At 36.4% G+C, this 27562-nt stretch overlaps 1 protein-coding gene across 2 annotated transcripts in view; it reads left to right on the forward strand.

Moving 5' to 3' along the window:
- The window catches only part of LOC127968429 (segment polarity protein dishevelled homolog DVL-1-like), a 37844-nt gene that overhangs the window by 4180 nt on the left and 6102 nt on the right, over positions 1–27562 (forward strand). The window contains exons 2-13 of one of the 2 annotated variants that reach the window (XM_052569646.1): positions 10939–11008; positions 11448–11569; positions 15517–15629; positions 19201–19339; positions 19469–19562; positions 19907–19976; positions 20058–20197; positions 22272–22348; positions 22433–22500; positions 22610–22687; positions 22768–22902; positions 23104–23271. In XM_052569646.1, the coding sequence (XP_052425606.1) occupies positions 10939–11008; positions 11448–11569; positions 15517–15629; positions 19201–19339; positions 19469–19562; positions 19907–19976; positions 20058–20197; positions 22272–22348; positions 22433–22500; positions 22610–22687; positions 22768–22902; positions 23104–23271 (1274 nt within the window). Of the gene's footprint in view, positions 1–10938; positions 11009–11447; positions 11570–15516; positions 15630–19200; positions 19340–19468; positions 19563–19906; positions 20198–22271; positions 22349–22432; positions 22501–22609; positions 22688–22767; positions 22903–23103; positions 23272–27562 lie in introns of both variants that reach the window. The other variant, XM_052569645.1, reaches the window with a different exon arrangement.

Genomic DNA, 27562 nt, shown 5'->3' on the forward strand with positions numbered 1-27562 from the left:
TTTCTGGAGACTGGGTCTTTGCAAAGAAAACAAAACTTGACAAAAGTCAAAACAACAGTGTGAAACGCATCATGCTGGTCTTGCAATCATACGTAGTTCTGTGGACAGCTACTATATCTGTGCTATAACAATTTGTTTCGTGCAGTGATTGATTGGAGAGGATTCTGGCATGACCGTGTTTGTTTTGAAGAACATCCATTTATCTGCTTCAGAGAAGTTCAACATCCTTGAATTCTCCATGGTCAATGAAAATAAAATCTGTAAAGAAGCTCAGTCTCACTGCAAGCTGTTGAACATGAACCTAGTGATGGTGAAAACGGCTCTTTTTTGTGGATAAGCTTTACTTTTGGATGGGGTTGTATAATAACCCTTGGACTTGGTTTGATAATGTAATAAAGATCCAAGCTTGGAATGCAACCTGATAATCTAGATTTCAAAATGAATGAATGAATGAATAATACATTTATATAGTGTTTTATTGTGTATTGTGAAAAGTGCTTTACAATCATGTGAGGGTCTCTCCTAACAGTATCCACTTGGTGATGTGACAGTAACCACAGGACAATGGCGCCAGTGCACTCACCACATATTAGATACAGGTAATCAAGTGGATGGGGATTATTAGGAGGCCATGATTGACAAAGGTCGGGGACACCTGGGTTATACCCCAACTTTTTACGAGAAGTGCCATTGAATTTTTAATGACCACAGAGAGTCAAGACCTTGCTTTAATGTCTCATCTGAAAGATAGTTGTCCAGTTAGACAAGCGTGTGGAGCTTTAAAGGATGGGGAAATTTTTGATGAGTCATGTAATAATGCACTCCCCTTCTTTTGTATGGCCACAGTGCGCTCTATGATCCTGGTGTCACAACCCAAGACATGGATGGAGGCCTTGAAACACTGTAGAGACCGATATGTGGACTTGGCCAGTCTGTCAACACCTTTGGAGCAGCAAGTGTCTGAGAATAAAGTTAATGACGTCCAGAGTAATTATGTGTGGATTGGGCTGAACTTTCTGGCGGGTAGTTGGATCTGGGTGCCCAACAAACATTGCTCAATAGAAAGTTGCCAGACTAAACCTGCTCAAAAAGTTTCCCTGTGTATCATCAGCCTAACAGTTGCTAATGAAAACAGAAAGTAAACTATTCAGGAATTGTTAATGGATAATGGGTCCAGACTCTCATAGCTGATGGTGTTGGTCTAAAAATGTAGTTTTTGTTTGTATAGTCCTCCTTAAACATAGTTCTTGTTTCTGTACTCTTTTCAGGGTTCCCACAGTAATGAAAAACATAATTAACTGCCATACAATTGTTTGGGGTTGAAAAGATATGTTTTTGAAAGAAGTCTCTCAGGCTCACCAAGGCTGTATTTATTTGATCAGAAATACAGTAAACGGTACTATATTGTTATTATTATAAAATAACAACTTTCTTTTTTAATATATTTAAAAATGTAATGTATTCCTGTGATACAAAGCTACATTTTTAGCAGCCATTATTTCACTCTTCAGTGCCACTTGATCCTTCAGTGAAATCATTCTAATATGCAAACTTTTTATTCGAGCACTCACTATGAGGACATGCAAATGAATCTCAAGACTAGTTTGACATTATATCAGTTCTTGTAAGAGAGATGTTTGGGCTATGTATCCTTAGATGAGAATGATGTGAAGAATCTCAGCAGTTCTGCCAACCAGCTCTCTTGGGCCGCACTTATTAGCGTATTTTCATCATGGAAGTGGGTGGATGAGACCAAAACCAGTTCTTTCAACTTGTATGGGGAATATGCTTTAATAAATCAGCCAGGACATTGGTATACCACAACATGTGACAATGAACTTTTCTTTGTGTATATGAACGTTTCTGGAAATTGGGTCATAATAAAAGAAAAGAAAACTTGGCAAGAGGCAAAACAAATGTGTGAAATGGATCACACTGATCTGGTGACTATACATAGTGAAGCAGATAACACCCATATCCATGCTGTGCTAAATTACAGCTTGGCCTGCACTGGTTTATCTAAAGCTTGTTTGAATGATAACTGGAGATTGGTGAACAACGAACCCGTCACATGCTCCAGCTTGTCTGCATGGTGATTGATTGGAGTGAAGAGAGACTGATGTCATAAAAATGAAATTTAAACATAAGCTTCTAAACATTAAATTCCTCTCTGTCTCTGTATTTTCTGATAGATGTCTGACAGATTTCAGAAAAGACAGAATTATTATTTATCACAAGACTTTGGTTTCTCATGAGACGAGGTGAATTTCCATTGCAAAGTAAAGATTAGCTGTACAGACACCAACATACTGAACTGATCCTTTTCATTCAAATGCATGCTGTTTTTCCTCAGATAAACACATCGCCAGATACACATACACTAGTTGGTAAATATTCAGAAATGACTAATTCCTTTTATGCGGTACCTTTTGAGCTGTGAAACCTCTGTTAAGTGTTAGCTTTTAGTAGTAGGTTGCATACAGTTTTGCAACATGGAATTCTGGGTAAATAAATAAAACTTTATGCATCCGAGGATAAACTTCTAACTTTGTAATTCCATGTCAACTCGACCATAGATTGAAAGAAATGGATAACTGAAGAAGAAAGCCAAAACTCTAAATGCCATGAATATTTGTTGAGTAATCCAGTATTTTATAGGGTGGGGTGAAAATAAGATTTTCACTCAGAGGTATATAGGTCTGTTAGTAAAACTTGTTTATATTTCAATCCTTGTTGCATTTATTTTCCTATGGTGACATTTTAAAAATTCAGAAAAGCTTTTGTCACTTTTTTCAAATTTATGTGCCTGTATTATTAACCCCTTACTAGTAACCCCCCTTTTTTGGCATGGAGACCGAAATTACATTCCCAAAATAAAAAGGTTTCTGCTCATGATTCTTTCTGACTAGATACATAATCAACCTTTGTTCACAAAGCTGACACTTTAAAGTTTACTGTTCAGGAATCAGAATCACTCAGACTGTTATGATAATAGAGATATATAAGCTCAAACATAAAAACAAAAATAAAAATATTAAAAACATATGTTTTAAATGTATTTAAAAAATTGTTGATGTAGGAAATGAGTTTGAAAACACAGTGTAGCTAAGGCCACAAGTCTTCCAAAACTTCATAAAAAATGTCATAATCGAATCTGTAAAACTGTGAATTTTATGAAATATTTTCTAAGGCCATGTCATGTGTGTTTTTAGAGAAGGCTAATCAGATTGATTTATGGCCCTTGTCATCTCTGTAAGATCTCACATGTAAACACTGATGTGTGTTTTATATGCGTGTTTGGCTGTGAAAACTGCCCGTTTCATGATTGTATGGTTCTCACCAAACGAGTCTTTCACACCTCCGCCAGGTATGACACATTATCCGCATTATTCTTTTATCATTATTCTTTTGTTTTTATTCCACCTTTATTAGCCTTGATTGTGGTTTTTCAGGCTTTACAAAGCAACAAAGCAGCGATCTCACTTCAGTCTCTCTTTGCATTTAGCCCTTATTTATCAAAAGTCTTACTATAAAAATACAACAAAACATTTTCTTACGACCTTACGTGAATTATTGTGACAAAAATGCATTATGAAAAAGAAAAGCACCTGCTATTAGTAGCATTGTAACTAACGTTAGCATCTAGCTAGAGCAGAAAATTTATGAAATTATTAATACACTTTTACTCAAAACTCACTTTAAACCCCGATCGAGTGTTTATAATAACTTCCTTTAGCAATCAGGGGTGGAATTTGGTCGTTTACTGTTGTAAAAATATATTATATGTAGCCTTTTTCATCGCTGCACAAGTTAGCATTTCCCATGTACATTTTCGATTTTTTTTATAAAAACGCCCCAGATCTCAAGAAAATCTCATACCAAGCTTTACTATCGTAATCGCGGGTTTATTATTTGGATATTTCGTGTGTACAGATGTGTTTCAGTGTTGTTTTGGCCAGATAACTACCAGGAAGTGTGCAGGAAGCATGTGACACGATGTGGCGGTGTCCATATATGACACTGTAAGATTGACACTGGTAAGGCCCAATCAGAGTCTGAGTGACACACCGCACGAGCTGTGACTAGTGCACGCACACACAGATCGCTGGGAGAGTCTGTTTATAATCAGCGTGTAAATCCGTGGTAAATGAATAGAAATGACGATTCTGTCTGAAGAAATATGAAGTAAACATCAGTAAATATATCCATATATCTGCGCAGATATGCATCTTTTGTCTATAAATCCTTATTGACGCTGTTCAGTGAGTCTATGTGAACACAAATAAACCGCTCTTGACGTGACTGAATATGAGTGAGTGGTGAATTTCTATTCAAAATGTGGCATAATACGGATTTATTATTTTGCACTTCTGACATAAATCACTAAATATCTGTCACTGCAACAATGTTTTATCAAAATATTGGTCAAATATCGAAACTAGAGTCTTTAAACTTTTAATTGATGCACAGTTTGTCCAGATGAAGTAAGACAGTGATGTTTAATGTGCTGTGAAAGTGAAACAATAATAAACTGGGGCCGTTGGCGATGTTTGCACGTAAAGATATCTCAGTGCCCTTTTAGATTCTGGTTCTTAAATTTATTTTATTTTGGTGGCTTCTTCTATATGGTTAAATCCCAGAGATATGGTGATCTCAGTTTGGCTTCATGGGCAAATTGTTGAATAATACCCATTTTCAGTAGTTGAAACTAATTTTTGAGTCAATAAACATGGCTGTTTATCTGGTGCAATACATTTATTTTACCTACATTTTATAAATCTGCAAAGCTCTGGAAGGCATAATTTATCATAGTTTTACTGAGACTGATAATATTCATTAAAAACAGCGATAGTAACAATACTACCGTATTTTTCGGACTATAAGTCGCGCTGGACTTGGTTCATGTCAAATTAATTTTGATAAATAAGTCGCACCTGACTATAAGTCGCAGGACCAGCCAAACTATGTGTGTCTTATAGTCCGGAAAATACGGTAAGTAAAAATTTAACTGATGATCATATGCCAACCAAACTGGATGATATGGGCATTATCTCAATAATACACCAAGGAGAATAGAAGAGAGAAGCAGTGTTGCCAGATTGGAAATGTCCAAGTATCGTACCAGAAGTTCAAAATTATCGTATTTGGAAGGAAATTATCGTACACGAATCAAAAGAGTTATTTATCTATTCTAAACCAACAATATTTTGACACGACCTGCAAATAACCACAATAGATAACTAGTCGTATGATCGGACAGAAGCAGTGCGACAAAATACTATCCCATTATTTTTAGTGTCTGCTTCGCGGCGCATACTAACATACTAAAATTATTTTTAACACTTGCTTTGTAGCGTCCAGTGAAGAAGGAATTTAGCTGTTTCTGCGTGGTGCAGTTAACTTCACATCTGAGCCGCTGTCATCAGAATCCTGCGTGTTGCCAGATGTTGAAGGGGTTCTTGCTGTCATGGATTGCTACATAGTGCTCGTTGGCTTTAAAGCAGGGAACCCTCCTGCATTCTTAACACACCCTGAGGTGCACACAAATGCATTTAGAGTGTCTGTAATGAGCCGATTTCGTGTATGAGTAAAGAAGCCCTATGACTGCAACTACTATCATTAAAATTTGCATAAAATTCTGAAATTATCGTACATTACAGGATTTTTTTCCTTATTGATCGTACATCGTACAGATGTAAAAATGATATAAATACGATAATTATCATACATTTGGCAACGCTAGAGAGAAGAGAGTTTTTGAAACCAAAAGTGGGCAGAGCGGGCCTTCGCCATCTTAGCTGCGTGTCACTCTGGGGTAATCAAAAATTGGCAAAAAGGCAGGAGCTGGTTGCTGAAACCACGGCCACCTAGCGCGACAGCGGTGACAGCAGTGGCAATCCACCTGTCACTAGTGGCCACCCCCTTAATTATGCAGAACTTTAAGGCTTAATATAATTTAAACGGGTGAGTTCTAAAAAAATTCACCCCCTCATAGTTGTCATGAAGGGTAAAATTAGCTATATAGACCAAAATCTTTTTTGCACCAGGCTGTAAACGTTTTTTTCTGCTGTAAAGTTGGGCATTTTAACATGGGGGGTTTATGGGATTGACTCACTTTTGCAGCCAGCCTCAAGCGGCCAGTCGATGAATAACAGTTTTAGTCACAATAAGCAAATGTGAATTTTGTATCATTTTCCTTAAATTTGAAAATTAAAAGTCTTGCTGGAAAAGAAAAATCATATTGAGGAACAGGCCAAGAATCCTTATTTTATATATTATATATTACATTTAAATAATCTTTAATTGACCTTAATTTGATGAAAGAATACATAGAATTATTATATTTTTAAATAACAAATGTATTTGTTGTTATAGTAATTCTGTGTTTGATTTATTTCTTGGGATGAAAAGGCACCGATTTCGTGGAATGACTCCCTGAGCTTTCTATTCAAAATCACTATGATGTCATGCAAATAAATCTCAAGCCTAGTTTAACGTGACATGTTCTTGAAACAGTTGCTGTCTGTCTCACCATGGAGATGTTTGGGCTTCTTAGTTTCCTACTACTAGTTCTTCATACTTCTGGCGACGGACCCTTACCAGGATTAGTGAATGAAATCATCCATGTGGAGAAGACATTGTCATGGTATGATGCAAAGGCATATTGTCTAGATAAATTTGGACAACCCTTTGTAGCTACAGATAAGAATAATCTAAAGAATCTCAGCAGTTCTGCCAACCAGCTTTCTTGGGTGGGACTGTTCAGATATTATGCCACTTGGTACTGGGTGGATGAGACCATGTCCAATTATTTCAACTGGTTTGGAAAGTGTGCCTCATTGAACAGAGCTGGATATTGGTATACCACGACATGTGACAATAAGCTATTCTTTGTGTGTAAGAAGATTTCTGGAGACTGGGTCTTAGTCAGAGAAAACAAAACTTGGCAGGAGGCAAAACAACAGTGTGAAACATATCACGCTGGTCTTGCAATTATATCTAATAATGAGGAGAACAACATTATCCGTGATCTGATAGATACTGGTTTTGCCTGGATTGGTCTAGCGACAGTTCAACAAAATTCTCCATTGACAGAGACATGGAGATTGGTTGGAGTCAACAAGACTGTCACATTCTCCAAGTGGTACAACCGTTTGTTTTGTGCAGTGATTGATTGGAGAGGATTCTGGCATGACCGTGTTTGCTATGAGGAACACCCATTTATCTGCTTCAGAAATGTCAACAAAACTCTGGAATTCTCCATGGTCAATGAAAATAAAGCCTGGAAAGAAGCTCAGTCTCACTGCAAGCTGTTGAACATGAACCTAGTGATGGTGAAAACTGAAGCAGAATTGACTGCATTAGTGGTTTATATCCATGGAATGCACATGTTTGTGGATAATGTGTACTTTTGGATGGGGTTGTATAATAACCCTTGGTTTTGGTTTAATAGCCTATTAAAGATTCAGTATTGGAATAGCATGCAACCTGATAATGTAGATTTCAAGAACAGAACCATTTCACCAAACACACAAGCGTGTGGAGCTTTAAAGGATGGGGAAATGTTTGATGAGTCATGTATTGATGCACTCCCCTTCTTTTGTATGGCCACAGTGCGCTCTATGATCCTGGTGTCAGAACCCAAGACATGGATGGAGGCCTTGAAACACTGTAGAGACCGATATGTGGACTTGGCCAGTCTGTCAACAGCTATGGAGCAGCAAGTGGCTGAGAACAAAGTTAAAGACGTTCAGAGTAATTATGTGTGGATTGGGCTGAACTTTCTGGTTGGTAGTTGGATCTGGGTGTCTGGGGATAATATACAGTATGTGAACTGGGTGACTGGTGCAAACCAGTGTCCAGTGGCTCTTCGCTGTGGAGCCCAGTCTGTAGCAAATGGAAAGTGGGAGCCAAGACCGTGTGAGGAGAGACTGGAATTTCTCTGTTTTCAGACTTAAAGATAAAGAGAGACTGGACAAATGCTAAATATGAATTAGTCTATTATAATGCTTGCTATTAAAAACAGGAAATAAAGCGTTATGTTTTATCTAATGGATAATGATGCAGTTATTTCAAAGTAGGTAGTTTTGAAGAACCTAAATGTAACTAATATAGCTAAATATTTAATAAAGTGCAATTAAGTTTTTTGTTAACTGGTGTTTAGTCTTGTAAGTAATCTCCTGCATATGTAAAATAGATGTTAATGTGTAGTCCTGAAACATTGTACTTATCTTTGTACAGAGTTCCAACAATAATGGAATCCTTTTAGTTTACTTGTGTATTAGTTATGCTATGAATAATTATTTACTGAATCTGTCTGAATTGTATTTATTGCCCTAAGAAACTTTCCGGCAACAAATCAATTGATTATGACAAACTCGAAATTACAACTTCAGAAGTGGGAAGTAGGAAGTTTAAATGCTATTTTTGCTGTTTAATACATATAATATGCATCAAATGGTTATTTATGTATGTGAATATACATGACTGTAATGGTAGGAGAGAGCAATGTAGATGTGACAAAAATGAATAAAACTTGCTTGCCAGTACAAATGCTTTGTTTTTCTCTTCCACCTTATTTAAAGTTTAAGGCTCGTCCAACTCAGAGACTTGGGTATCAAAATTATCTCTTTCCCAGTTGTAAATACACATAGAGAAGGTGTACATGTCCAATTTCCAAATAGGAAACTCATATTTATGATAATTCCAATAGCATGTGAAAGCAGCATATTAGATGGGTGCTGCAGTGATCTACTCTGAAAACAACATGGGCCATTTGTGTTAAAAACATAACAATGCTCAGTATATATCAAAGATCTGGAACAGACAATGCAGTTGTGGTTGAAACACGTGTTGCAGATAGGAATGCATCAAAAGTTCGCCAACTGAAATTATTGAGCCAAAAATAGCCAAAAAAAAGTGCGGTCACAATAAAAGGCAAAGCATGGATCCAACATAATGATACACATCTGATTTCTTTCTCAACTGTTTACGTTTACTTAGAACATAACCAACAGTTTTTACTTGCCAAGGCATGTAGTTCGATGTAAATTTGAGTGTATTTGTCCGTTCAAGCGAAAGAAGAGGCAAAACTTAATTCGCTGTACAAGAACTGTGTGACGTGGCACTCTGCATATGCACGTGGGTGCTGGGTTAAGTGTATTTCGCATTTATTTGCGCTTGCTAGTTTAAATTGGTAGTTGTGAATGTAAATTGAAAGAGAATTTAATTCTGTTTTTCGCACTGCCTGAGTCATGGCCCTCTGTGTGCGCACTGAATGCGGAGCACGAGTACTCAGTTGAGTTCTACCATGTCTTGTGCTTGAATGCTTTTCAATCTTTTGAATGTTTAGGGCTTAAGAACAAGGCTTAAAAACGTGCAAATGATAAGATGTACTGATGACATGTAACAGTTTGCCATCAACTGTTTTCAGTGTCTTTCATGCTGGCCTTGGGCAGTTGGTTGAAATCACCACAACTCACACTACACACTACACATCTTGTAATCTGATTTCTACGGTTTTGTTGATTGAGTAATACTGTATTTTGCATCTCTCTATTTCAATGGGCAGGGCAACAGCAATGTAGAAATAAATGTTGATCTTCTGCAGAGGTGGGCTTTCAACACATTATGACATCATAACATAACAAAATAGTCAAGTTTTAATAAAGGCTGTGTTTGAACTGACTAAAACGTTCTGTGTTCTGAAATTTACTGGATGTTTTACATTACAATGACAATGGCCAAAAGCTAAGGGAAATGTGATTTCTCAGTTTAAGACCCCTGTAAAATCTTGCTTCTATGAGACAAGATAAATTTCCATAGCAAAATACAGATTATCTAAACTGACACCAGCATCCTTACTGAACCTTTCATTTAAATATATGCACTCTTTTCCCAGACAGACACACTTCTTTTTTTCAATAGCTCATCTTATTACACTACAGAATTATTTTTTGCTGTTATCTGCCTACATAAGGTTGGCATACTTGAGTTGACACATTCATTACAAGCTGGCATGTGAGATCCTCACCATATGCCCTTTTATTCAAATCCATTGTAACAGTTTAATTAGCAAGGTCAGTCTGAGCAACAAATTCATTTATAAATATAACACACTTTTTTAAGGCAATACACTACATGCAAAAACATTTTCAAAAAATCATTGCTTATTTGTCAGCACAGGTCGGTGGACATCATGCACTTCATCAGCAATCATTCATCATGCTTTTCATATTTATATAATTTAATGCAAGCCTAGTTAACTTAAATCTATCACACAAAGGGTACACTTTTTCTGCAGATAAATGAACACATTAAATAATAATTTTATACAATTTCAGTAAAGCAATGAATGACTTCAATTTTAGACATAATATTGCTTGTTTTTGCTAAATCTTGCCAACGAAAATAGTTCCAAACAGATCACAGCACTGCTTTGTGTCTCTAAGTAATGGACAGTGTTTATTCATTGAATGAATTAGCTTTTTGAACGAATCAGTTGAATAAATGATTCAGTGGTTCACTCATTAACTCAAATGATTTGTTTCTGAATGAATCGGCCATTTGAATGAATCAGTTGAATCTCAATGTCATCTTTTTAACAGACAATATAATTGTTAAATAATTAGTGATAATTAATTATGAAATAATGTATTCATAATTTATAACATTTAAAATGTATAGTATACTGTATAATCAGTGTCACATGTTGTACATGGTGCATGGTTACTGGTTGGTTTTCACTGCAAAACAACACAAAAAAACAGTTTTTGAGAAAAGCAGCAAATTCAGTCATTCAGTCAGAACAAAAAGTCCTGAAAAATCCTGGTGGGACTGATCAGTGGTATATACAAAATCCACAAACAATACAGCAGTTTTATTCAAACGCTATTCTAATTAATAATACATGCCTCCTTTTCTTTTGTGTCTCTGCAGGGTTGTCAAAGAAGAAGTCTCCGACGATAATGCCAAACTGCCTTGTTTCAACGGGAGAGTGGTGTCATGGGTGAGCTGCGATAACCTCTGCCTTATATAACTGAATCTGAATCAGAGTGGAAAAGGCAGGCAGTCATGCATTCATATGTCATAAGAAAGATGCAGCACATGCCCTAAATCATAAGCTGCATCATACTGGACATCAGCAGTTTTAGTTCACTGATTCATTAAACTAATTAAGTCTGAAAGGCACTTTGAAGTCGGACAGATTCTAAAGTGTAATGCATAATTCAGGAAATTACTTTCTGCTGGATGCCATTTTTATTTAACGCCTTTGACGCCTTTGTTTGTTGCTGTCTTTTGTCACGAGATAAGTAGAACATTTCAAACATCCTGTTTATCCAAACTGAGTGAGGGATAAAGAAGAGCCATTGAAATCTGCACATTGTGCACAAAAAGCAACTAGACAATTACATTTTTTAAACATGCATTTATGTGTCTGTTTGTAGCTTGTATTGGCCGAGAGCTCCCACACAGATGGGATGTCGGTGTGCACTGACAGTCATACAGAGCTGCCTCCACCACTGGAGAGGACGGGAGGCATCGGAGACTCTAGACCCCCCTCATTCCAGTGAGTATCAACACACATGTATCCTGTTCAGCCAACACTTCAGGACAAATCCACTAAACATATGCACAACTTGTACATTTCATATTTCAGCACACATCAGTGCTGATAGCCTCGTGGTTAGTGTGCCAACATTCAGCGCAACTGCGCTCACAGTGAACTGAGTTTGAATTTTTTGAGTATTTAAGAAATTATTAATTTTATTTAACAAGAATGCATTAAAATAAACATATGCAACATTAAATACATTAATAATGTTACAAAAGATTTCCCTTGTCAATAAAAGATGTTCTTTTGAATGGTTTGTAATAAGAAATATTTCTAGAGCAGCAAATCAGCATATTAGAATGATTTCTGAACGATCATGTGACACTGAAGACTGGAGTTATGGCTGCTGGAAATTTAGCTTAACCATCAGAGGAATAATTAACATTTTAAAATGCTTTTTTTTTTTTTTGAGCATGATTACACAATTTCCTGATTTGCATATGTTCTTTAGTTAATCAAATGAGCGAACACATACAAAATAAACATGATTTCCCTCCTTTTAATGCACTTGCTCAATCAAACTCATTCACCTGATCTTCTACTATAAAGTTTAAGGTACAAAATGTTATTTGGATCAATTAAACATACATGATTTGAGAAATGGTATGAACTCTTTATATTGCTATGGTATAATTGTTTTATATAACTGAATTGTGCGGGGCTGGTCAAGTATAAACGTTTAGTGTTCTAGTTATTTAATACTTACTCTTATGCTCTCATTTATAGTGTGCACCAGATGTGCTGATTATTAAATTATTAAATGTGCATGCACACTTGCATTAGTGATACACTCCTTCCTTCTCACACATTCTGTACAGTCTGTGTTTTTTCTTCACTTTCACACATTAATACACCTCCTTCCTTTCTACATCTCCTTCTTCCATGCTTCTTTTCCATGAACTAAATGTGTCGCTTTCACAGACCCTATGATCATTCATGTACATTTTGTCTTATATCTTTCTTACTTACAGGAAAAGTACACTCAAAAATGAAAATTCTGTCATTAATTTATCACCCTCATGTAGTTCCAAACCTGCAAGGCCTTCATTCATCTTCAGAACACAAATTATGATATTTTTGATGCAATCCAGGAGCTCACTAACCCTTAAGAAATGTAACTAATATATATCACCATACTTAGCTAGCTGACTGATTACATTAAGAATTGCAAAAAAAAAAATTGTCACAAGTTTTTAATTTAAATATGCAAATTAGATATTATCTAAGTAAATGTGCATACATTTTGCATACATTTTGCATTTCCAGAACATAAATCTAAAAATTGGATAAAGCTTATTTAAAAAATCTACTTTAATTTTGTTAATTTTTAGAGTTAAAGATGTTTGATATATATATATATATATATATATATATATATATATATATATATATATATATATATATATATATATATATATATATATATATATATATATATATATATGTATGTGTATGTGTGTGTGTGTGTGTGTGTGTGTCTGTGTGTGTGTGTGTGTGTGTGTATATTAAATAATTTATTACATTTTAAGTAAATAATATTAATATTTTGTTTTGTTGGAAAATGTTTTAGCATGCAGTGTATTTCATTAACAAAAAACAAATGTGTGTTATATTTAAAAATAAATAAATAAATACAATGATTTTGGCAATACAACACAATCACAATAATCCCAATTCATTATTAAATGAAAATACAGGTCTGAAATTTTGCATTTATAATTTCTGTTTTCAAATCAAAATCAAAAATCTTTTCAAGAACCCTCTGAATCCTGCTGATCTAATCCTGGGGGGAACCTTTACCCCCGGTCGGGAATCCCTGATTTACATAATAATCTCTCTCACACACATGTTTATATTCTGGTTGTAGGAATATCAACAGCAAAAAGAGGGCAGATCCCTTTGGCTCTTGCTCCCCCACTGGGCTCAGTCATCCAGAAAGCATGAGACACAAATGTTGAAGGGAGTTGTGGCAAACAATGAATGGTGTATCTGCCCATAGCAGAACACCCCAGGAGGGATCTTTATAAATTTGCTTCACTGTTATGCAATGGAATGACCAAATAAAAAAAATAATGTTCAAGATTTTAATGTTCAGAGGGGAGGACAGAGAGAGACATCTTTTGTATTTTTATTGATAATAACCTTCATACTAGATTAAATTAATCTTTATTGTCATTGTGCAGAGTACAGTTAACATCTAACCAGAACTAGAAAGAACACTATAATAGTGTGCAAGTGAAAAAGGGGTTCAGAATGCTAGAGAACAGTACTGTGCAGATGAAAAGGACTATAAATAGAAAAGGTCACCTGAATAATAGTGTATGAATGTCTATAAATAGAGAAGATGCTGTGAATTCATTAAAATTACAGAAATAGTACTAATGTTTCAAGGGCAGGACTGATGTAGTAACTGTTGTGAGTTATAATGAATGATGCTTGCACTGTACAAAATATACTGTTAAATTGATGTTTTTCATTATTTATACAGTAATGCATAATTTTTATTTGCAAAAACTATATACAGTAAAATTAAATTTTACAACTGATTATACACTGATTATATATATATTTTTGTAAAACAGTTTTTTACAGTGTGGATCATTATTATAATTTTAATTATAACAGTCACATTCATGCATCCTGTGCCTTTCATAAGGAAAGAAAGCAAAAACAAGTTTGTGCAAAACAAATTTTTTATTTGTTGTAGAATATGAAGGTATGTTTTTGCAGCTCTTAACTTGATTAGTGATAATGCCAAATGATATATCCAATGGTAAAAATGGTTGGTGGCTATGAAGTTGTATTTGAGCCATACAGATGGGAATCACTATGCTATAGCTGTAATATTTCTGCCCTCTTGTGGCTGATTTTTAAAATGTACAGGAAAGCAAAAATTCACCAGATTACATAACTAAGGCAATGGCATGTCCTTAATTTCCTACACTGGTTGACTGATTCACTGCTTACACGTTTGTTTCCTTCATGCAGCATAACTCACATTTTTGGTTAGAAATAATATACTGTAATACTTAGCTGTTCAAAAGTTTTGGGTCAGTTTTTTTTTGCTGTAATGCTGCATCTATTTGACTAAATACAGTAAAAGCAGTAATGTCATAAAACATTATAGTTTTTAAAACAAACGTTTTCTATTTTCACTTCAATGTTCATTAATATTAATTAATATTACATATAATATTACATATAATTTATTGCTGTAATGGCAAAGCAGAATTTTCAGTAACCATTAGTCTATTTTTTAATTGAATTGAATGTTATTTTTATTACATCACCATGTTTTTAATAAAGTAATAATAACTTATATGTCTCTTCCTTGTTTAATTATTCGTTTGTTCTTAAAGATTCATCAATTTCTTTGGCCTGCTGTGTATTTTAAAGTATTGCGTCTTCAACTTTGGAAAGAAAATACTCATTTTTTATATTTACAAAGAAATACAATATTATCTCATTCAGGGGTTATGAACTATATACATGTCCTTCATAGGGCACCTGTACTGTATTAAGTCTGGTGGAGGGGTTTGTGATATTTCTTAGTGATGGTGGAATAAATTTCTCACCTTGCTCAGGTTTCTGCTGAAAGCACATATAGATGTACAGTTGCCTGCCCCAGGGGTGTAATTCAGAAACCAATCTTTCATGATGAAACACCCCCTATGTGTTAAAATCATTATTCACTGAGTAAACTATCTCTCTCCTTCTCACTCTTGTCCCCTTTCGGCCCTTCTCACAAAAGCTAAAATAGTCTGCATTCCACTTACATATTACTTACATATGTATATCCTACATGCACATAGGTGACATACACATGAGCAGTGTGTATCAGATAATGCAGTTGTCACTCAGAGCTTATGCTGCATATGTTTCTATTCGTGTGCTTGCTGCAGTGCTAATGCCGTGAACAGCCGAGACGGGATGGACACAGAAACTGGAAGCGAGTCTGTTCTCCGTCACCGTCGAGAGAGGGAACGAGAAAGGACCAGACGGAGGAGAGATGAATGTGAGTGTAGCTCTGAGAATAAATACTGTAATTTTAGCATATTTGACCAAATCCCTTCTGCACATGCCAATTATTTTTTACCACATTCTTTATCAAAAGTGATATAATCATGGCTTGATCCTACCGTGAGAATGGCAGATGTTTTTAACCCCTTTTTATGTAGGGTATCTGCCTCATTAGTGTGCTAAATACATTTGTCTTTTTAAACCAAGGTCAGAAAGTTATCTCTTTTTGTATGTGTTTGTTTTGTGAATATTGCTGTATTCATCTTTTTATTTTTTTTATGTGTGCATTGGTTTGTAATAAGGTCATTTATCATCTCAGGGGAAAGTCCTAATTCATCCTTAATTACTTGCCATGACATACTTTTTTTTTTTAATTAATATATTCTTACATTAATATTACAGAAAAATCTAAATAAATCAATCTGCCATTTTAATGGCATTTAACAGACATTCTCATCGTACACTTTATTTCCCTTTATTGCTTTGTTCTGTATTTGATATTCCCTTCATTGATTGTTGGCACATGAAAATAACCGCACAAATAATGAACACATCCATAGACTGTACAATGACAAAACTGTTACATTCATTTACAACAACAGGAGTTCACAGAAAAGAATCACACACCCTTCCTGTCGTCCATTCAACAAAGTCCTCACCCTAGCAAAACAAATGCTTTCTCACACACAAACACACCCAGACCTCTCAAAGTAATTTATCTGTGTGTTTGTGACAGTAGCGCGGTGCTCTCTGTTGGTCCATTAGTTCCTTCTGATCATTAATCAGTGTGGCTTAATTAGGCGACCAGTCTGGAGACAGTGTCAGTGGTGACAGTGAAACACTGAGTTCACAAATAATAGGATATAAAGGAGAAACAAATATAAGGTATACAAGATGTAGTGTTTCTCTGGGAATAGCACGGCACCAGACTGTATTCTGTGTTGTGCCCCTTTTTGATTTTTCAACAAAATGCAAAGCAGGGATGTGGATTTATGTAAGCATGTATGCATGCATAAATGTACCCCCCCCCCCCCAAAATGCTAAACACACAACACAAAGCATTTATATATATAACAAGACATCCAAATAACTAGCAATGTATTGTTACAAAAATAACTGAATAAGTGACGCTGAACCACAAAAGCAGTCTTAAGTTACATGGTTATATTTGTAGCTGTAGCCAACAATACATTTTATGGGTCAAAATGATACATTTTTATTTTATGTCAAAAATCATTAGGATATTAAGTAAGGATCATGTTCCATAAAGATATGTTACATAAATATCAAAAAGTAATTTTTGATTATTAATATGCATTGATAAGGACTTCATTTGGACAATTTTAAGGGACATTTTTTTCGATATTTAGAATTTTTTGCACCCTCAGATTACAGATTTTTTTTGTTCTATCTTGGCAAAATATTGCCCTATCCTAAAAATCACACCAGAAAGTGACGTGACATACAGCCAAGTATGGTGACCCATACTCAGAATTCATGCTCTGCATTTAACCCATCCAAAGTGCACCCACACAGCAGTGAACACACACCCGGAGCAGTGGGAAGCCATGCTGCAACGCCCAGGGAGCAGTTGGGGGTTCAGTGCCTTGATCAAGGGCACCTCAGTTATGGTATTGCCAGACCGAGGCTCGAACCCACAACCCTAGGGTTAGGAGTCAAACTCTCTAACCACTAGGCCACAACTTGACCAATGGAAAACGTATTTATTCAGCTTTCAGATTATGTAGAAATAATGAAAAAAAACATATTCCCTATTGATAAAATAGGGAACTAATTTAGAGAAAACATATAGTTAGTTAGTCAAGCTCAACATTTATTTATTTGTTTGTTTGTTTTTACATACAAAATTGATTATATATTACAATATTTAAATAAAGTAGTAATAAAGTAAATAAATACAATGATTTAATTAGCTAAAATGAAGATGCATATTTGAAGAACAATCAAGCTTAACATTTATGAAGTAGGCTATTTAATTATTTATTTATTTTCAAAGATAACTTTATATTTTAGGAAGTGTATATTTTGTATCGTCAAATTACTTCACACAGGTTCTTTTCTCACCTCAACTCGGGTTTGTGAACAAGCTCCGTTATCTTGTCGTGGTCATATGTTGCTCGTAAATTATAATTGCACATGGTCTCACGCTCGAGCGTCGGACGCAAAAATGGAAACAGTCGCGCGCACAGTCCCAAGTGGCGCTGTTGATGAATGGCAGCACGCGAACAGAAGGGGCGGGTAATAAATTCATATTGCGCGCTCCCGCGGGAGCTCTGTCTGTGCAGTAGTAGTTTATTTGTGTGCACCGCGGAGAGAAGCTCTTCTCTCCTTAACGCTTTCTGAGGTAAGGCATTTATTAATTATTTTTTTTTTACATATTTTATTTCAAATGAACAGTATTCAAATTTTTTATTCAAATGTTTTTTAGTGTGTCAATATTATTAATTTATTAGGAAGACTTTCGTAATTGACTTGCATTTTGGTTAGAGTAAGTTAAGGGTTGATGTGAAAAAAAAACCTATCTACAGAACGTATGTATATATATATATATATATATATATATATATATATATATATATATATATATATATATATATATATATATATATATATATATATATATATATATGATGAGGTCATTTTCTTAATCACTGTTTTGTACAATATTTTAAAATATTTACAGTTTTTGTATTTTTTATTTTTATTTAATTTTTTTAACCCCTATTTGATAATTCCAAGAGTATAAAATAAATGGGAATGATCTACAATTCTAACTAGCATGCGTAGAAGAAGTTTTCAGTAGATTGTAACCTAATATCTTTTTATCCACCACATATGATGTATTGTTATATTATCCCTCTAAACAAGTTATATATCTTTAGGCTAAGTAGGCTTCTCACACGAATAGCAGTGATGTATTGAGTACTTTATCATTTCATTGCTGGAAGTCAAACATGGCTCTGTAAAGGATTGCATCTCTATGTCTAGATACATTAAGCTATATTACCATCTTTTGTAGTTAGTTTGCTCTCCATCCAAAATATAATACATAATATAAATGACATTTTTTTAAAACATATTTTGTTCTCTTTTTTTGTGCCGTTCCCTGCATCTCTTTTGTTCTTCTGCCTGTCTTTTGTTAACCAAGCTTACCAGTTTACCTATACCAATTTTCTAGCGACTGCAAATAAATCAGGTAAAAATCAAAAGACTGGCATGTGAGTGAGCATATCATAGGCAGTATGAGAGAGCGATATCAGCCCAGGGGAAGAAGCTCTGGCCACCCAACTCTCCTGGAGTGTTTTGGGTTCCACCAGAGAGAATATACAAGGCCCGGCTCACTGGGATGCCGCCACCTCACCAGAGCCTTCCAGCCAATCAGATGCCATCCTGTGGCAGAACCTGGCCCACAGGAGTGTATGTTTTCTTCTTGTAAAGTTTGTTGCTCAAGGTTTGATCAAGCCATGAATATATCCACGTATTTGTACCATTTTGTTGGTAAAGGCCTTGACAATCCTCACTGTGTATATGCTGGTTGTTCTCAGTCCCACGTGTGAACGGTCACTCTAAAGCCGAGCGGGTGGTGAGGGACAAGGCCATGGCCTGTGACAGCGGCTCTATGATGAGCAGTGAGCTGGAGTCAAGCTCCTTCATCGATAGCGAGGAGGATGAGAATGCTAGCAGGTTTGGCTTGGAATGATGACACTTTATGTCAGCTCTTGTTACTGAATTATTATTAAGTCTTGGCTCTTGGAGCACAGTTATATGTTCAATAATCAATCTATTCTTATCTCATCTGTTTGTCTCTCTCAGGCTGAGCAGTTCCACAGAGCAGAGCTCTTCTTTTCAGTTAATGAAGAGACATAAGCGCAGGCGCCGGCGACACAAAGTGGCAAAAATCGACAGGGTAAGACGTGTGTGTGAGACCACCTAACCATATTTTGAGGATGAATTTGTACGCAGAAAAGAGCTAAACCCCCAAAAAACTTCATTTTGAGCATGTCTTCATATGTAAAAAAAATTTATATAAATGAAGTAAATAAAATTTTTCGAAGAAAATTCTCAATGTTTTCTGTTAGGTTTAGGTTGTGAATTACAATATTTATAACTGGCTGTGCTTTACATAAAAAAAAAAAACAATAGAAGTCCTTGAAATGTCCTTGAATAGATAGCTAAGTAAATGTGTGTGATGTTTTTGTTGTACGTGGCTTCTAAGGGTCTTGCGTATCTCCTCTGGTTTTGTTTCCACAGTCATCTTCCTTCAGCAGTATCACAGATTCAACCATGAGCCTCAACATCATCACAGTTACTCTTAATATGGGTAAGATCAGCTGCCCTTGTACATGTACACACACAGTACATCACAAATTCATCCCTTCTGTGTTCTCTTTCATTTGCACAGAGAAATATAACTTTCTCGGCATCAGTATAGTGGGCCAAAGTAACGATAGAGGAGATGGTGGCATCTACATCGGCTCTATAATGAAGGGAGGAGCGGTGGCAGCAGATGGCAGGATAGAGCCAGGCGACATGCTGCTGCAGGTAAGTTGTAGTGTCCAAAATGAAGCTTCTTGTGAATGGTTACTTCTGTTTGTTATACGTTCAGTCAATTTTCAGTCAAATTTTGCTATCTCTGTAAAAACATCTAATAGTCTCAGTTTTTTACTCCTTGTTTGAAAAGCAGATTAGTATAATGCAATGGATTGGCTCTGCCGGTGGAAGATACTGTGGTGTATTAAAGCGATTATATTATGCAGGGACATACGGCTTGAATTTACATTAGTTTTTAGGGATGAAATTTGGCCTCTGGCTCCGTGTTCTGTAGATGCAGATGCTGCCTTCAATGCCTGCAGCAGCTGCTTTTTGCTGTTGAGCAGCAGATTACAGTAATAGTTATGGATTAGACTGCAGCTTTATATCGGCATGGCACAGTGTAGCACACTGATATTAAGAATATTGCCTTAAAGGGGGGGTGAAATGCTATTTCATGCATACTGAGTTTTTCACTGTTAAAGAGTTGGATTCCCATGCTAAACATGGACAAAGTTTCAAAAATTAAGTTGTATGTTTGAAGGAGTATTTCTGTTCCAAAAATACTCCTTCCGGTTTGTCACAAGTTTCGGAAAGTTTTTTTCGAGTATGGCTCTGTGTGACGTTAGATGGAGCGGAATTTCCTTATATGGGTCCTGAGGCACTTCTGCCGGAAGACCGCGCGCTCCCGTATAGCACAGCACTGAGAGCACACCAGACATTCACTGATCAGAGCGAGAGCGTCGCGAAATGTCACAAAAGGAGTTTGTTTTTGGTTGCCAGGGCAAGACAACCCTGCACAGATTACCAAAAAAAAAACAGCATTAAGGGACCAGTGGATGGAGTTTATTTTTACAGAGCATCAACGGAGTTGTGCAAGTGTTTTTGTTTGTTCCCTGCATTTCGAAGATGCTTGTTTTACAAACAAGGCCCAGTTTGACGATGGATTTGCGTATCGTTTATTTCTTAAGGATAATGCATCCCCAACGAAAAAGGGTCACGATCGTGTGTTGGAACCGCAGGCGGTGAGTAAAACTGCTTAAAATATCTCTGCCTCCTTGTTGGTGCGTCCCCTCCCATGCCGGAGACCCGGGTTCGAGCCCCGCTCAGAGCGAGTCATTGCTGCTGCTGCTCTCGTTCAGTTTCAGCCTCGGGATCTGATTCTGGATCATAAATAAACGGCTGAATCTGACTGTAAGCCATGGTTTGTTTTGGATGATGGTTTTTCCCTCACGGTAATGTCACAGCTTCCAAACGCTCTCAACGCAAAAGCCTACTGGCGCTCATGATTCTTTAGCTCCGCCCACACGTCACGCCTCCAGCCGGTCGTGTTTTTCCGGGAAAAATCGGTACAGACTATCTTTCTCTTATGAATATAATAAAACTAAAGACTTTTTGGAGTTATGAAGGATGCAGTACTACTCTATAGGTACTCAAGATTAACAGGATATTGAGTGAAAACGAGCATTTCACCCCCCCTTTAAGGTATGAGTATTAGGTCAGTTAAATGCAGTACAAATTTGTTGCTGTTTTTATATTCATGAACATGGAAGGTCCCAGTTGGCTTGTATGTAAATTAAAAACAGTGCTGAGGATCTTAGTTTATACTAGGTTTATAGGTAAACTTGGAAATGATTTAAAAGGTTTTTAAATATTCAAAATGATTAATGTAAAAACAAGTTTATTTTTAAAGTAAAAGTCTTTACTTTTTATAATTTTTTTGTTGACACGTGGGACATTGAGCATTCAAAGGCCATCATATTTATATATTTAAAAAAATGTTTTACCTACATTTTAAGGCTTGGCATACATAGAAGAAAATGTATATTCATAAAAAAATACCAATGACCTTTTATATGTTTTTGTTAATTTACAAGATATTTGAAAGTATATACGTAAATCACACTTTTAAATATATTTGTAAATAATTACAATACAATTATTGGTTTAAATTTTCACAAGTCACATTGAGGCCCCCTTGGAAATTTGCTGGTGCCTCACAATAATTCAAAATAATGATAAAGATATTGTAAATAATAAATATTCAAAACGGTAACGTATGTTTATGCCACATTTTGACTTGCAGGTAAATGACGTGAACTTCGAAAACATGAGCAATGATGATGCAGTCAGGATCCTCAGAGAGATTGTCTCAAAGAATGGGTAAAAGAATGAACAGGCGCAAGATGTCAGAATTGTCTCAGATGTAAGTGTGTTTTGACTAAATATTGTACTTGTCCTCTGTAGGCCCATCAGTCTCACTGTTGCCAAATGCTGGGACCCTTCCCCTCGCAGTTACTTCACGATACCCAGAGGTCAGTATACACAAATGCTTTGTTTACATTTCTTTCAGATACACAAATGTCAGGCACAGACATACTTATCCATCTTCTCGGCCTTACTCTGCTTTTTTCTTTTCCAAAGCCGAACCAGTTCGACCTATTGACCCGGCAGCATGGATTTCCCACACTACTGCACTTACAGGATCTTACCCACAAAACGGTACAGACTTTTATTTCTGACAGATCACGGCATCTTCTTTTTCCAAAGCGTGATATTAATCATCTTGTTGTCTTTCACAGAGTTTGACGATCTCCCTCTTACAGTGGGAAAGACGGACATGGCCACTATTGTAAAGGTGATGCAGCTCCCAGACTCAGGACTAGAAATAAGGGACAGAATGTGGCTGAAGATTACTATAGCTAATGCTGTTATAGGTGAGCTCTCGTTTGTAATGATTTTAATACTGATAAAAATCACGCTTGTTCAATTAGACTGTTCAAGTTTTTTATCTATATTTGACTTTATTTCAGTCAACAGAAATGTTTGTATGGTGTTAATTTTTCATGGTATTAGATAACTTAATATACCTGGTGCATGGGTTTTTATTTGTAAACTCTCTGGATCTCACGTTACAGGAGGTGATGTAGTAGACTGGCTCTACTCACGGGTCGAGGGATTCAAAGACCGACGGGATGCCAGAAAATACGCCAGCAGTCTGCTCAAACATGGCTATCTCAGACACACTGTCAACAAGATCACCTTCTCTGAACAGTGCTACTACACATTTGGAGATCTCTGCCAAAGTACAACACATCTCTGCATTTCCTTTAAGGGAATAGTTCACCCAAACATGAAAATTAGGTGAAATTATATTCACCCTCAGGCCGTTGGCTTCTTAAACTGATAAACTGTAATCAACTGATATAAATCACCTTTATTTATATAGTGCTTTAAACAAAATACATTGCGCCAAAGCACTGAACAACATTCATTTGGAAAACAGTGTCTCAATAATGCAAAATGATAGTTAAAGGCAGTTCATCATTGAATTCATTGATGTCATCTCTGTTCAGTTGAAATAGTGTCTGTTTTAATTTGCAATCAAGTCAACGATATCGCTGTAGATGAAGTGACCCCAACTAAGCAAGCCAGAGGCGACAGCGGCAAGGAACCGAAACTCCATCGGTGACAGAATGGAGAAAAAAACCTTGGGAGAAACCAGGCTCAGTTGGGGGGCCAGTTCTCCTCTGACCAGACGAAACCAGTAGTTCAATTCCAGACTGCAGCAAAGTCAGATTGTGCAGAAGAATCATCTGTTTCCTGTGGTCTTGTCCTGGTGCTCCTCTGAGACAAGGTCTTTACAGGGGATCTGTATCTGGGGCTCTAGTTGTCCTGGTCTCCGCTGTCTTTCAGGGCAGTAGAGGTCCTTTCTAGGTGCTGATCCACCATCTGGTCTGGATACGTACTGGATCCGGGTGACTGCAGTGACCCTCTGATCTGGACACAGACTGGATCTGGTGGCCACGGTGACCTCGGAACAAGAGAGAAACAGACAAATATTAGCGTAGATGCCATTCTTCTTATGATGTAGAAAGTACGGTGTTATGTGAAGTGTTCCGGTTCCAGTTTACCTAATTAATGCAGCCTAAAAATCCTTTAACGGATTTGGATATTAAAAGCATATTAGTATGTTATGTGTAAGCCAGGTTAAAGAGATGGGTCTTTAATCTAGATTTAAACTGCAAGAGTGTGTCTGCCTCCCGAACAATGTTAGGTAGGTTATTCCAGAGTTTAGGCGCCAAATAGGAAAAGGATCTGCCGCCCGCAGTTGATTTTGATATTCTAGGTATTATCAAATTGCCTGAGTTTTGAGAACGTAGCGGACGTAGAGGAGTATAATGTAAAAGGAGCTCATTCAAATACTGAGGTGCTAAACCATTCAGGGCTTTATAAGTAATAAGCAATATTTTAAAATCTATACGATGTTTGATAGGGAGCCAGTGCAGTGTGGACAGGACCGGGCTAATATGGTCATACTTCCTGGTTCTAGTAAGAACTCTTGCTGCTGCATTTTGGACTAGCTGTAGTTTGTTTACCAAGCGTGCAGAACAACCACCCAATAAAGCATTACAGTAGTCTAACCTTGAAGTCATAAATGCATGGATTAACATTTCTGCATTTGACATTGAGAGCATAGGCCGTAATTTAGATATATTTTTGAGATGGAAAAATGCAGTTTTACAAATGCTAGAAACGTGGCTTTCTAAGGAAAGATTGCGATCAAGTAGCACACCTAGGTTCCTAACTGATGACGAAGAATTGACAGAGCAACCATCAAGTCTTAGACAGTGTTCTAGGTTATTACAAGTAGAGTTTTTAGGCCCTATGATTAACACCTCTGTTTTTTCAGAATTTAGCAGTAAGAAATTACTCGTCATCCAATTTTTTATATCGACTATGCATTCCATTAGTTTTTCAAATTGGTGTGTTTCACCGGGCTGCGAGGAAATATAGAGCTGCGTATCATCAGCATAACAGTGAAAGCTAACACCATGTTTCCTGATGATATCTCCCAAGGGTAACATATAAAGCGTGAAGAGTAGCGGCCCTAGAACTGAGCCTTGAGGTACTCCATACTGCACTTGTGATCGATATGATACATCTTCATTCACTGTTACGAACTGATGGCGGTCATATAAGTACGATTTAAACCATGCTAATGCACTTCCACTGATGCCAACAAAGTGTTCAAGTCTATGCAAAAGAATGTTGTGGTCAATTGTGTCAAACGCAGCACTAAGATCCAATAAAACTAATAGAGAGATACACCCACGATCAGATGATAAGAGCAGATCATTTGTAACTCTAAGGAGAGCAGTTTCAGTACTATGATATGGTCTAAATCCTGACTGGAAATCCTCACATATACCATTTTTCTCTAAGAAGGAATATAATTGTGAGGATACCACCTTTTCTAGTATCTTGGACAGAAAAGGGAGATTCGAGATTGGTCTATAATTAACTAGTTCTCTGGGGTCAAGTTGTGGCTTTTTTATGAGAGGCTTAATAACAGCCAGTTTGAAGGTTTTGGGGACATGTCCTAATAACAATGAGGAATTAATAATAGTCAGAAGAGGACCTATGACTTCTGGAAGCACCTCTTTTAAGAGCTTAGATGGTATAGGGTCTAACATACATGTTGTAAGTTTAGATGATTTAACAAGTTTATACAATTCTTCCTCTCCTATAGTAGAGAATGAGTGGAACTGTTCCTCAGGGGGTCTATAGTGCACTGTCTGATGCGAAACTGTAGCTGACGGCTGAATGGTTGCAATTTTATCTCTAATAGTATCGATTTTAGAAGTAAAGTAGTTCATAAAGTCATTACTGCTGTGGTGTTGGGAAATGTCAACACTTGTTGAGGCTTTATTTTTCGTTAATTTAGCCACTGTATTGAATAAATACCTGGGGTTATGTTTGTTTTCTTCTAAAAGAGAAGAAAAGTAATCAGATCTAGCAGTTTTTAATGCTTTTCGGTAGGATATGCTACTTTCCCGCCAAGCAATACGAAATACCTCTAGTTTTGTTTTCCTCCAGCTGCGCTCCATTTTTCGGGCTGCTCTCTTTAGGGTGCGAGTATGCTCATTATACCATGGTGTCAAACTGTTTTCCTTAACCTTTCTTAAGCGTAAAGGAGCAACTGTATTTAAAGTGCTAGAAAAGAGAGAGTCCATAGTTTCTGTTACATCATCAAGTTGTTCTGAGGTTTTGGATATGCTAAGGAATTCGGATACATCAGGAAGATAACTTAAAAAGCAGTCTTTTGTGGTAGAAGTGATGGTTCTTCGATACTTGTAACAAGAAGTAGAATTTACAATTTTGGCTATATGAAGTTTACACAGAACTAAATAATGATCTGAGATATCATCACTTGGCTGAATAATTTCAACACTATCAACATCAATTCCATGTGACAGTATTAAATCTAGAGTATGATTTCGACAATGAGTAGGTCCTGAAACGTGTTGTCTAACACCAATAGAGTTCAGAATGTCTATAAATGCTGATCCCAATACATCTTTTTCATTATCGACATGGATATTAAAATCACCAACTATTAAGACTTTATCTGCAGCCAGAACTAACTCGGATGTAAAATCACCAAACTCTTTAATAAAGTCTGTATGGTGCCCTGGTGGCCTGTATACAGTAGCCAGTACAAACATAACAGGGGATTTATCATTAACATTGGTTTCTCTGGATAATGTTATATGAAGCACCATTACTTCAAACGAGTTATACTTGAAGCCTGCCCTCTGAGAAATCCTGAAAACGTTATTATAAATTGAAGCAACACCTCCCCCTTTGCCTTTTAGACGCGGCTCGTGTTTATAACAGTAATCTTGGGGGGTGGACTCATTTAAAATAATGTAATCATCAGGTTTTAGCCAGGTTTCTGTCAAGCAGAGCACATCTATATTATGATCAGTTATCATATTATTTACAAAAAGTGTTTTCGTAGAAATGGATCTGATATTCAATAAGCCAATCTTTATCATTTGTTTATCCATATTGCATTTGTTTTTTATTTGTTGAACCTCAATTAAATTGTTAACCTTAACTTGGTTAGGACGTTTTTTGTATTTTCTAGTTCGTGGAACAGACACAGTCTCTATAGTGTGATATCTAGGTGAAAGAGTCTCTATGTGCTGAGAATTAACTGACCTCTGTGACGGGAGGCAGCTAGCAGACGGTCGGTTTAGCCAGTCTGTCTGCTTCCTGACCTGGGCCTGACCTATTTATTTATAAAAAAAATATGACAGATATCCACACAACAGTCTAACACAAATTAATGTTTTGTCAAGTGGAAGGCTGCATGTTTGTAATAAATGTATCATTAAGACATCTTCAAACCATTAGCTCATTAATATTGCTTTCTTCAATCAGGTGAGAAATATGCACAAATCAAGCAGCTTTTTAAAGCAAATACAGATGGATTTATGTGTTATTAGGGTTTAAAGATGGATTCATTTCTTACAAGTAAGAAGCTTTTGACTTCACAAGATGTTTACATGGTGATGTTTTTATCAGCTG

The sequence above is a fragment of the Carassius gibelio genome, chromosome B11 (genome assembly GCF_023724105.1).
Source record: "Carassius gibelio isolate Cgi1373 ecotype wild population from Czech Republic chromosome B11, carGib1.2-hapl.c, whole genome shotgun sequence".
NCBI lineage: Eukaryota > Metazoa > Chordata > Actinopteri > Cypriniformes > Cyprinidae > Carassius > Carassius gibelio.